Raw genomic sequence first — 13,502 nt, 5'->3', positions numbered from 1 at the left:
AAATATAAAATAAAATTTTAATTATGTCGACTAATGTCGTGAAGAAAGTGTTAAATCTATATATTCTGAAAAGTAAAATATAAGTAATTATATATCCATTAAATAAGTCTGACTTTATTTTTGCGGAGCAAGGGCATCTCCAACTAAACATCATTTTTACTCAGGGTTTTTTTCTCCAACGGAGATGCGTTGTTATGCTCCATTTTCCCTGCGCGCGCAGAGCTCTTTATTTTTTAAAATTTTTTTTTTGTTTCTATTTATTATAAATATTTATATTAAAGATTATAAATATTATTAAATAATCATATAATATTATTATATTATTTTAATATAATATTATTATATTATTTTAATAATTAAATATATTTAAATAATAGTATAATATTCATGCATTCAATTGACAGTGATATTGAGAAATATGATAATTTTCTTGTTGTATTTCCCGATGATTGAGAGTGAGATTCAAGTGTCAATGCACATGCAATTTGTTTGTTTCTTTTCCAAGTGCAACTTCATTTTCTGTACAGAGAATCCAGATGCAACTTGTTCATCTAACCTTTACTTTTTGTGGTCCCGATCTAGAAATAATGAATATTGAATATAATTTTTTTTAAAATAACGAAACAACATATCATATATATTAAATTTACTGTTACTTATTTACACATAAATAAATAAACTAAAATATATTTCAAACTACATTATTATTATTATTTAAACTTGAAATACTATATAAACATACGAGAAGTTAATTTGAAATTTATGTTTTTACTTTTCTAAACTTAAAAATTCAGCTAATATGTTTGAAAATATATATTTTTCATGATTGTTTTTTTAACCGGACCGGTGATAAAAACCGATTTTCCTTTAAAAAAAGGTCTAGCTGGAGAAAAATAAAAAAGTGTATTGTTTTAAAACTTAAAAATCAGAAATAGACGGTGTTTGATAAACAAGTGATTAAAATATCAAATTTTTACTAGAATCTCTTTTGTAATAGCTGGATCAACAGCCCACCGGTTTTTGCTAGTATTTACAAATGCTTAAAAAATGATTATGATGTTTTAAAAAATCGTAATAACATTTTTTAAACATTTGCAACATCACCATATGATTTCAATTAAACAAAGCATAAACTAACACAAAATATAAATTTTAAAAACAAAAAAAAAATATATTTTTTAAACCAAAAACCAAAAATCAATTTATTTTTAGAGATGACAAACGCTTCTAATATTAATTAATAATTTATTCAAAAGTCCTCTAAAAACTTTACCCAATGGGACATATGCATTGAATCCACGGTTTTGCGCCGTGCCCTTGACGGCAATCCAGTTTTATAATAAGGGGTGCGTGGTGGGCAAATTGACCTAATATGCATTATTTAAATAAAATTTATGACTGATATATTATATGTCTAAAATACTTTAAATTATATCATTTTCCAAATCAGATGATGCTAACACAAAAAAAAAAAAAAACAAACAAACAAAGGTACTGTCACTAATAAGTACTTGTACAAACTGGATAATCTTCATCCCGATGATAAATCCAACTGCTATAATTACTGGATTCATAACGTTAATCAATTTTCTTAATCAAATATTTTGAATGACATGATAATACACACTCATATATATATATTATGTCTATATATATTGACTTCGATATTCTGTTACGAGAATAAATAATTCACTGAATTTCTTGTGTTTCAACTCACTCATTTTTTTAGGATTAAAAAACATGTTGAAAATTACACGAGGAATATATATTATGACGAGTTTGAATCTTGTACTGATATATATATATATGTGTGTGTGGATAGATTGTCTACGGGGTACGTTGTAATTTACGTAAAACAAAAACTTGTGTGAGACGATCTCACGAGTCGTATTTGTGAGACAGATCTCTTATTTGGATCATCCATGAAAAAGTATTACTTTTATGCTAAGAGTATTACTTTTTATTGAGAATATCAGTAAGATTGACCCGTCTCACAGATAAATATCCGTAAAACCGTCTCACGAAATATCTATTCTTTTAATAAAACATCGAAGAAACTGTCCGCAGTCCGAAGTAAATACTAGGATTTAACTGTAGCGACACGTGTCTTTTAAAAATTTTTATTCGACAAATGTTTTCAGATAGGGACACGTGTCTTTCAACTGTAGCTTGTTCAATCATTGACGCAATCTAACCGTATCGTTGTATGAAGTGGAGCAACTAAATGAGAACACATCGCATCGGAATCGCACAAAAGTGGATTGGTCTCTGTTCTCCGATTCTTGGAATCTTTAACTTTTTGTGTGTGATTTAATTCTATAAATTAATGATACATCGGAGATAGCTCAGGTGATCTCAACCTCCCTTATCCTCTTCTTGAGTCGTAGGATCGAGTTCGTCTTACATAATCAAAAGAAAAAAAAAATTCTATAAATTTTAAAATAAAATTTTTTTGCATCTCGAATTATATTAATTTATTAAATAAATAATTTTGATAAAATGATAATTTTCAAGATCTTTATATAAATATATAGACCAAAAAAAAAAAATATGGAGCATTTTTGACGCTATGAGTACTTTTTCCTCCACCTAATTGGTTCCAGAGGTAGGGACATGCATCATTTCACTCGGATAATCCAATTGGTGATCATTAATGATTGTCTTCACGGATGCCTTCTTCAATAGTTAATTCATTTAAATTCCTCAAGCCTACTTCATCTCCTAAAGAAAAAACATTCTTTCAAACAAATGATTTATTAATTTATCGATTAGTTAATATATTTTTAAATTAATAAATTGTTCAGAATACTAAAATAATCAATTTATAAATGTTTTATGTAGATAAAAACTACACAAATTAATGGCATTGATATCAAGATCCAAAACTTGGAACAAAGTCACGATTTAAGACACGATTGTGAAAAATCTGTCTCCCCGATTTCTTAAAAATAAACTACAAAAATAATGATGGTAGAATTAGAGCTAAAATTCCCTAAAAAAATGAATTAGAGCTAAAATCGGAGAATGACTTTTGAATTTTCTAGCGCAAACATGTTGTCAACATGATTTTACGTAAATTATCCCAATATCTTTTTCAATTTGATGTGACAAATCCAATAAAAACACAGCCAAAGACACAAATGTGTCTCTGTCATCTGCAATTTCATTTTTCTTATATACAGAATCCCATATATGTCAAGCTCAGGAAATAAATTAATCCGGCTTGTATGACACCATCCGCGCTTTCTATTTGATGATGATACTCAAAAAGCCGGCTGGGAAAATGCCGGCCTCCATTTTCGAGTCCACCCATTTTGTAGAAACCATTTGATTCTTGTTTCATTTTATTTTGTCATTATTCACCAATCATTTGCTGTTTGTTTGTGTATTTTCTTGGTTTACTTGTTCAACGAGTACTTTCTCCTTGCTTCGGGCAGTTCTCTGGGATTTTGAACTTTCGTGGGCGACGAGTTTCGTTTTCTTCATTAAAAAGTGTTCATCTTTGTCTCTGTATCTGATTTTTATACAAATAAAGAACACAGATTTCTGCATAATCTTTGAAGGGGATGTGTTAGGTACTGTTTTCTGTTCAAATATGTGATCAACTCGTGTTTTCTTGCTTGTTTACGGAGTGCATACTTTTGAATTCTTATCTGCTTTTGTTTGCTGATTTTTTCACTATTATTATCCTGCTTTCTGTCTCAGATGTCATAAACTATCGATTCTGCGATTTGTGCATATGAATGATGTGCAATTCTTGTTGCTAGAGGTGTTAAGGGTGGTCCAGAAATTCGATATCCGTATCGAACTGTATTTTTTCAATGACATGAAATTGATTTTTATTTTTATTTTTATTTTTAATCCAATTGAGAGCTCCATTGTATGCATTTGTGATGATTGAATACTGCAACAATTTAGATCAATAATGGAGGTTTGAAGTCTAATTCGTAACTGCTTAGTTTTTGAGGAAATAAGTGATAATCATTCCGTGTTTGTTTTTCAGCATTCAGAATCGATGTGAGTGGAATCGTACTAATGGATCGGTGTTCTTGACGTACTGAACATGTATGATAATGTAACAGGTGGATAAGAATTTCAGGGATGAATTTGTGATCCTCGACTGATTCAAAAGAATAAAGTGCTCCAATAATGTCTGGGAATTATAGGTTTGAAATGGACCAAAAGGATATAGTTAGAACACTGATCACCACTGTGGGAAGTTTCATTCAAGATAGATTAATAGATAAAGATCGAAGAACTCAGCACAAAGAACAATGTGCTGAGAGATTAGCGGCTGAGGAGCCAGACACCGACAAAGATAGAGAAGTAAGGTACTCAGATCAAGCAGTTTTAGCAAATCTTGATTGGGGGATTGATGCTCTCGAGGAAGCAATCAACACAACTAATACAGAAACTAAGATGGCTCGTTTAGACTATGCGGAAAAGATGTTACAAGTGTGTGCTATGTTAAATTCAAGTCAGAAAACAGCAGGAGTCCCAAACTTTTACCTCTCGGCTTGGGCTCATTTGAATCTCGCATTCTTGTGGAAGTTGAGGAATAATTTGAACAATTCGGTTCTTCATATTATAGAGATGTTTATAATAGACCCTTTTTTCTCGCGGATTGATTTTGCTCCCGAGCTCTGGAAATCTCTATTCCTTCCTCAGATGAACTCGATTATTGGGTGGTACTTCGAGGAGAGGAGTCGGATAGTGACGGATGTGATTCCGGACACGTCCGACTTGTCGTTTTCTGTGGATTTTGATCAGTATTTTAACGAATCTTTAATCTTGTCCGTGAGGCCTGAGCAAGCCGAGAGAATTCAGCGGTTGGAGCAGCTTTATGGGCAGTCTTTGGATGAGAATACAAAGCTTTACGCCAAGTACTATAAGGATTGCATGAACTATGATCCTTCTACTAGCAGGAAGGTAATTCCTATGTTTCCTATTGCAGAGCCACCAATGACTCCCCTACACGAGACCAGCAGCCGGTCGATTCCTGATTACGTAAAATTTGGTCCGATTCTGCCTAAGAGTGCTGGATTTTCTCCAGTTATGAGACCTCAAGATGATTCAAGGAAAGCTTCCAGGTAGAAATTTAGTTATTTATACTTTATAAGTAGATATGTTGTTTACAGTTTGACATTATGTTGAAGTTGGCCCAGAAGTATATGAGTTTTGGTTTTAATCAGATTGAATATAACTTCAACCCCTTCGGAGAATCAGGAGAACTTCACTGCTTGGGCCACTCAGGTAAGCTTAAGAAGTGTTTAGTTTTTTCCTACTATTCTTCCACTGTTTTGCGCTAGTAATCACAACAGTTCTTCTACATGATTTTTTACTCATTCATTTTTCAGGAGGAAATCCCCGACGAGCGTGAAGATTTTTGTGACGATCTTAATGTAGTTGCAGGAACTCAAGATGGAGCACATGATAATGTTGGCAAGGGATTTGGTGTACCAAAGGTCGATGACACAAGATCAATTGTCTCTAATAGCAGCATCAGACTAAAGAAAGATGAAGAGACTATATCCCGAAGACAACTAGTTAAACTGAAAAGTTGGGGACAATCTCCTCGAAATAGCTCTCCAACAGATTCACCTAAAACTCCTCCAAATATTTCATCTCCAAAAGAGGATACAAGTTCTAGAAAGGTCCAAACAACCATGCTGCGACTCCTCTCCACTGGTGCCATGGATTCCTCAGTTTCAACTTCTCGACCTGGTTCTCCACTTTCATTCTGTGATAATTCAAGCATTGGTTCACGAGACTCCAATGGAGAAATGGCAGTATGTTTCAGTCACTTAAAACTAATTATACTTATTCATTTGTCATTTGGATTTTTGGGTTTACACTAAATATGGTTAGATAACCAGGGACATGCAAAGTCCTCGAATAGAAGTACCAGTAATACTCGAAGTGTAAGACAAGTATTTTCAGAGAGGTGTGTTTTTAGCTGTTAGTAACTCCTCCAGTTATCTTATTTCTCAAGGCACAATCACTTTTCTAATATCTATTTATTATGAATGTCCAGTGTTCATGGGAATTCTCTAAATCAAGGTGATGAAGGAAGCCAGAGAGTCGCACATTCTCCACGATCCGAGATAGTGACTCCTCAGTCGAGGCCCCCAAAAGATTTTGTCTGCCCTATAACTGGTCAAATCTTCAATGATCCTGTCACCCTCGAAACGGGACAAACATATGAAAGGAAAGCCATCCAAGAATGGATGAATAGAGGAAACACAACTTGCCCCATTACCAGACAGCCTTTCTCTGCCGTTTCACTCCCTAAGACGAATTATGTTCTCAAGAGGCTGATAACCTCTTGGAAAGAACAACATCCTGACCTTGCTCAGGAATTTTCATGCTCTGAAACGCCACGAAACTTTTTGAGCAACATGGAATCAGAATCCATTCTATCTTACACGTCCAATGTTCCAGGTGACCGGAGCATCAATAATGAAACAGAACATAAACCTCAAAGATTCACACGAACAGGACTTTCCACATCTCCGACCAGTGTGATATCTCAAGCATCTGTTGAAATGATGATCAATGCGTTGAAACCTTACATTCTGTGTCTTTGTAATTCTGAGGACTTGCAGGAATGTGAAGCTGCTGTCTTGATGATAGCCAGCATCTGGGGGGACTTGAACGTGGATTCGGCTATTAATTCGTATTTATCTTCACCTACTATAGTAAATGGATTTATGGAAATACTGTCGGCATCATTGAACAATGATGTTCTCAGAACAACAATTTACATACTTTCGAAGCTTATTCAATCGGATGAGAGTGTCGGTGAACTTCTGACAAGCATCGACACAGATTTCTACTATCTGGCTGATTTATTGAAAAAAGGTCTTGCCGAATCTGCTACTATTATGTATATGCTCAGGCCGTCGTTCTCTCATCTTTCTTCGCACAATCTTACACCCACACTTGTACATATAATTTCGAACAAAAACGAAGATTCAGCTGATCTTAAATTTGCTATAGCACCCAAAGATGCTGCTATAGCATTGCTTGAGCAAATTGTCGTGGGAGGAGATGAGAGCGACATGTCACGTAACGCAGTGGATGTTATCTCCGAAAATGGAATCCCAGCTCTGCTGAATTCCCTGAATAGGGTTTATGAAAGACAAGCTGTTGTATCTATACTCTTGAGTTGCGTTAGAATTGACATGACCTGCAGGAATATGGTGGCTAATGGAATTGAATTATCTCTAGTTCTCGAGTTATTTCATGGTGGAAATGATAGTGTAAGAGGATTATGTGTAGAGTTTTTCTGTGAATTAGTTCAGCTGAGCCGGTATGACACCATTCCTTCAACCTCAAACATCTCCATCTCGAAATTAATTCCTCAGTCTTTCCCTTTTCATCATAACTAAAATTATTCCCTCATTTTTTTGTGATACAGGAGAACACTAAGCAACAAGATTTTGCAAATGATTAAAGAAGAGGGAACATTTAGTACAATGCACACCCTCTTGGTCTATTTGCAAATGTCTCCAATGGAGCAAAAGCCTGCCATTGCTACTCTTCTTCTTCAGCTTGACCTTTTGGTCGGTTTTTATTCATGATCTCTAATTTAGCGAAATTTATACGAGGAATGTCGGGAATTTTGATAAAAAAAATTACTTCTTAGGACGCTCCTCGGAAGATGAGCATATATAGGGAAGAAGCCATGGCAGCACTGTTAGAGGCACTTCAAAGAAAAGATTTCCCATCTTCTCAAATCTTGGCCCTTGGTGCACTATCATCTCTTTCGGGACATTCAAGAGCTTCAAAGAAGCCATCTATGGATTCTTGGCTGCTAAAAATGGCAGGGTTAGACCAACCATATAATTCTGTAGTAGGAGGGGAGGAAGTGAAGACAGAAGAAACAGAATTTTGCGAAACAATGGTATCGTGTGGCCTACTTTTGAAGTTATTTCTTGATTATTCGTTATTTTGTTCATTTTTTCCCTTTTTAATGCTTGATTACCCATTATAGAATGACGAAGAGAGAGCATCAAGGAGTTGGGAGAGAAGAATGGCGTTCGTACTTTCTAATCATGAGAAAGGCGCTATTTTTAAAGCTCTGAATGAATGTTTTACAAGCAATCCCATTGATATAGCAAAATCTTGTCTAGTGGTGGCCACATGGCTTGTGCACATGCTTTATAGTTTCCCTGATTGTGGAATAAGGGATGTAGCTCGTAAATCATTGCTTGACAAGTTCATTAACGTGCTACAATCGTCAAAGAACAATGAGGACAAAATACTGGCTGCACTTGCTGTTAGAGGATTCATCAGTGAACCAGGTAAATGTGATTTATCAAATCGATAAACGATTAGGAATTTTATTATCCGTAACTTAAATTAGTGAACAACGCTTACAGTTGGACTGAATGAAGTCGCGGTATATGCCAAAAGTATGTGGAAAATCTTAAGGCGTCTCAAGAAAATTTGCACGGTGGCACATGATATAATGAAAGCATTGATGAACATGTCATCCATTGACCCAGTGAGTCGTGTAACATCCTTTAATTTGTTGGAGTCTTTAACTTAAGGCTTATCTTTAAAAGTTAAAACACACTTGAGCATTTTCAGGCAGATCTATGGTCTTGTGTTGAGGGCCCTGAGCTCGACGTGTCCATGAATGGCGAAATTTTCTCTATGCTTCATATTAAGAATCGATTGATAAGCAGCCACGCGGATGGAACCATAAAAGTAAGGAAAAAACCATTATTCACTGTTCATTTTGCAGTATAATTGTCGCCATCTTGAGTACACGTATCTAGTTGTTTATCCATGTTACTTATCAAGATTCTTGGTTGTTGGAGGTTGCACAACACTGCAGTTCTTTACATTTCAACAACACATGCTTTACTTTCCAACAATATATTCTTTTTCAAAAATTTGTTTTGAACCTGTTGAATTTGTCAATAAAAATATAAACATTTCCCATTGCATTCAGGTGTGGGACACAGGAAGGAAGACTCCTCGATTAATTCAAGAAGTTCGTGAACACTCGAAGGCTGTTACATGCCTTTATGTCCCACCTTCACTCGACAAGCTGTACAGTGGATCTTTAGACAAAACTATTCGAGTAAGGCTTCACATTTCTTATAGATATTCATATATGACTCTAAACTATATCAGAAAAATGTGAAACGAAAATTCCCAATTCTAGCATCTACTGAAATTTGTGTTACTTTATCATATTCAGGTTTGGTCGATCAAACAGGATGAAATTTACTGTATTCAGGTACACGATGTGAAAGAATCTGTGGTTTTGTTGACAGCAAATGCTAGTTATGCTTGCTATGCTTCTCAAGGGCATGGTGTTAAGGTTGGCGTACTAATCTTGCACTTATTATCTTAACCTTTTATAAAATTATTGATGTTCTAAGCATCAACTCTGTCTAGGTTTATAACTGGTCGGGCGTTTCAAGACACATTAACTTAAACAAACAAATCAAGTGCCTTACCTTTCATGGCCATAAACTCTACTGCGGTTCCTCTGGTTACACGATCCAGGTAGCACATTCAACATTAAAGTGTAATGAAACATATGTATGTACGATTCTGTCTAAGTAGAGTTCTTGATTAAATAAAGACCAAGTTATTTGTCTGCCTTATATTCTTCATAATCCACATCTAGAGAATCAAGTACTCAAGATCATGTTTTCCAAGAACCATTTTCATGTTAAAAGTATGGAAATTTGTTAACAGGAGGTGGATTTAAGAACACTAACATCATCAACATTCTACTCTGGTGCCAAAAAGTTACTAGGCAAACAAACAATCCACTCACTTGAAATTCACGGTGGCCTCGTATTTGCTGGTGGAACTTCTGTTGATGGTACAGCAGGAAAGGTATTAACTTCTTTGGTATCTCAACTTGTTTTCAATCCCCAAACTTGGTGACCATCCAGTTTTACTGACTGTTTTTTCTAACAACATTTGCATTCTAAGGTGTTTTCGCTGTCCAACAAGGCAGTGATTGGGTCGTTGTCGACTGGCCTCGAAATTCATCAGATTGCTGTAAATAATGACTTCATATTTGCTGCCACAAAATGTGGGGTTATTGAAGTTTGGCATAAAGAAAGAATGACAAATATTACGCATATTAAAACGAGATGTGGAGGGAGTGCAAGAATTACGTCTCTCGTGATGGATTCAGAAGGGCAAAAGCTATTTGCTGGAACCTCGGATGGCAAAATCCAGGTACCAAGATTTAACATTGTTTTCTGCTAATGAAGAAATGACATCAAAGTACAAATTTTTGATCATTTTTCCCCTTATTTGAGTTGGTTGCAGGCTTGGAGTTTGGACTGAGAATTCTATATACTTCAACGGGTTCTTGATCTCAGAAAATTTCTTCCTTGCAGAAAATTTAAAGTTTCTTCCTGCTGAAAATGTCTATTATAAAATCTTTTATCGAATAATTTGAGGAAGATTTTTTTTTTATGAGGAGAATTTGATATTATATCAATGATAAAATCAATATTCATATATATTGAGAGATCAAAGAAAATATAAATCATATATATCTATTGCATAATTATAATTCTTCCAAGTGTCTTTACAAAGTAGAGTATATCTCATGTGAGACGGTCTCACGAATCTTTATCTGTGAGACAGGTCAATCCTAACGATATTCACAATAAAAAGTAATACTCTTAACATAAAAAATAATATTTTTTCATCGATGACCCAAATAAGAGATCCGTCTCACAAAATACAACATGTGAGACCGTTTCACACAAATTTTTGCCAACAAAGTATTTAAATCAACGCAAACACAAGTAAATTCTTGGATAGCTAAGTATATATATTCTCAATACTAAATAAAAAATTTGGGCTAAGAGTTTACATTCAAATTTTATGTTAAAACTTATATTATACCAGGTGAATGACATTTTTGTTATGAAAAAGTAAAAATTTATGGTAAAAAGTAAAAATCTCAAACTCTCAAAATTATCAAATTACACACTTTATAATATTTTTCTCTCAACTCAATTGTGATTTTCTTCACAAATGAGAGATCTATTTATAGAAAATCTTTACAAATAATCCAAAAATAAATTCATCATTACCTACATCATCACACACTAATTTTCAATATTTACAACTCTTACTTTCAACATTCAAATATTCAATACACACATTTTAAATATTATTTTTCAACACTCACCATTGTGATGATGATCATAATGATTGTCTTCATTACGTGTTTTTATACTGCCTCGTTAAAAACCTTACTAGGAAAAACTCATTGGGATAAAAACCATAGCAAGGGAAAAAGAGTGCAGTCACGTAAACTTCCCCTCATGTTGACACGAACAATTCTTCACAAATTTCGTAGATTACGCATCCCAATATTATATATGTGCTTTCTGAATATTGTCGTAGGAAGTGCCTTTGTGAAGAGATATAATGAGTTTTCACTTGATTGAATGTGACGAACATCAATATATTTATTCTTCTCAAGCTCCTTGGTGAATGCGAAGAACTTAGGAGGAATATGTTTAGTTCTGTCGCTTTTTATGTATCCTTCTTTCATTTGAGCAACACATGCAGCATTATCTTCATATAGTATTACAGGCTTCTCGTCAAATGATAATCCGCATGAGATTTGGATATGTTGGGTCATTGATTTTAACCACACACATTCACGACTTGCTTCATGTAGTGCAATAATCTCGGCATGATTTGATGAAGTTGTTACGAGTGTTTGTTTCTGTGAACGTCAAGAAATTGCAGTGCCTCCACGAGTAAATACATATCCAGTTTGGGAACGTGCCTTGTATGGATCAGATAAGTACCCAGCATCGGCATAACCAATTATACTTGGATTAACATCTTTTGAATACAAAAGTCCCAAGTCTGTCGTTCCTCGTAGATAACGGAATATATGTTTAATTCCGTTCCAGTGTCTCTTTGTTGGATATGTGCTAAATCTTGCCAATAAATTTACTGCAAAAGATATATCGGGCCTTGTACAATTTGTAAGATACATAAGGGCACCGATAGCACTTAGATATGGTACTTCTGGACCAAGAATATCTTCATCATCTTCACATAGACGGAATAGATCATTTTCTATATTTAATGATCTAACAACCATTGGAGTACTTAAAAGATTTGATTTATCCATATCAAAACGTTTAAGGATCTTTTCTGTATAATTTGTCTGGTGAACAAATATTTCACATTCTTTTTGTTCAATTTGTAAACCCAAACAATACTTGATTTTTTCAAGATCCTTCATTTCAAATTCTTCCTTCAAGTATGACACAACTTCTTGAATTTCCTTATTTGTTCCAATGATGTTTAAATCATCAACATATACAACAATAATTACGCATCCGGATTTGTTTCTTAATGAAAACACAAGAGTATATTGAATTATTTACATATCCCTTTTTCATCAAGTGATCGCTTAGCCGATTATACCACATTCGGCCGGATTGCTTTAACCCATATAATGATCTTTGTAATTTCACAAAATAACATTCTCTGGGTTTTGAACTTTGTGCTTCAGGCATCTTAAATCCTTCAGGGATTTTCATATATATATTACTATCAAGTGATCCATATAAGTAAGCTGTAACAACATCCATAAGACGCATTTCTAAATTTTCAGATACCGCCAAGCTAATCAAATACCGAAACGTAATTGCATCCATCACGGGAGAATACGTTTCTTCATAATCAATTCCAGGCCTTTGAGAAAAATATTGTGCAACAAGTCGAGCTTTATATCTTACTATTTCATTTTTCTCATTTCGCTTTCGAATAAAAACTCATTTGCATCCAACAGGTTTTACATCTTCAGGTGTAAGGACTATAGGTCCAAAAACATTACGTTTATTTAGCGAATCCAATTCAACCTGGATGGCTTCTTTCCATTTTATTCAATCCTGCCGATTTTTACATTCACCAAAAGATTTTGGTTCATGATCTTCATTATCATTTATGATGTCGATTGCCACATTATAAGAAAATATATCATCAATTTCTTCTATATCTTTTCGGTTCCATATTTTTTCAGTATTAATATAATTGATAGATATTTCGTGATTCTCGTCAGTTTGTGTTTCTGACAGAACATTTTCATCATCATGTGTTTCTTCAGGAACATCATTCTCTATTTTGTGATTATCATGTGTTTCTTCAGGAACATCATTCTCTCTTTTGTGATCATCGTATTTCTCTATGAATTTTCTTTTTCGAGGATTTTTATCCTTGGAACCGACTGGCCTTCCACGCTTCAGGCGTTTAATGACATCATGAGTATCTTCAATTTGTTTCTTCGGAATTTCAATTCGAGCAGGGGCATTTGCAGTATATATATATGATTTAGTTACCCCTTTTGTGTCTGCAAATGCATCTGGTATTTGATTTGCTATTCTTTGCAAGTGCACAATTTGCTGTACATCTTTTTCACATTATTTTGTTCTTGGATGCAGATGTAACAATGATGATACATACCATGTAATTTTTTTTCG

At 34.2% G+C, this 13,502-nt stretch overlaps 1 protein-coding gene across 5 annotated transcripts; it reads left to right on the top strand.

Annotated features, from left to right (window-relative positions):
* Positions 1-3,182: 3,182 nt before the first annotated feature.
* Positions 3,183-10,484, top strand: LOC142551626 (putative E3 ubiquitin-protein ligase LIN-1). 5 transcript variants are annotated; one of them, XM_075660956.1, is made up of 17 exons: positions 3,183-3,492; positions 4,083-5,090; positions 5,193-5,253; positions 5,358-5,789; positions 5,877-5,944; positions 6,035-7,312; positions 7,421-7,565; positions 7,649-7,906; positions 7,997-8,306; positions 8,385-8,509; positions 8,596-8,715; positions 8,963-9,094; positions 9,215-9,337; positions 9,415-9,525; positions 9,721-9,864; positions 9,964-10,215; positions 10,309-10,484. In XM_075660956.1, the coding sequence occupies exons 2-17, from the start codon at positions 4,150-4,152 to the stop codon at positions 10,324-10,326; spliced, it is 4,518 nt and encodes a 1,505-aa protein (XP_075517071.1). In that variant the 5' UTR covers positions 3,183-3,492; positions 4,083-4,149; the 3' UTR covers positions 10,327-10,484. The 5 variants fall into 5 exon arrangements, with proteins under 5 accessions (XP_075517071.1, XP_075517070.1, XP_075517069.1 ...); XM_075660955.1 differs by having other exon boundaries at positions 4,004-5,090; XM_075660954.1 differs by having other exon boundaries at positions 3,183-3,575.
* The last annotated feature ends 3,018 nt before the right edge of the window (positions 10,485-13,502 follow it).

Source organism: Primulina tabacum, chromosome 7, assembly GCF_025594145.1.
Source record: "Primulina tabacum isolate GXHZ01 chromosome 7, ASM2559414v2, whole genome shotgun sequence".
NCBI classification, from domain to species: Eukaryota; Viridiplantae; Streptophyta; class Magnoliopsida; order Lamiales; family Gesneriaceae; genus Primulina; species Primulina tabacum.
This window is presented reverse-complemented; position numbering and strand designations above follow the sequence as displayed.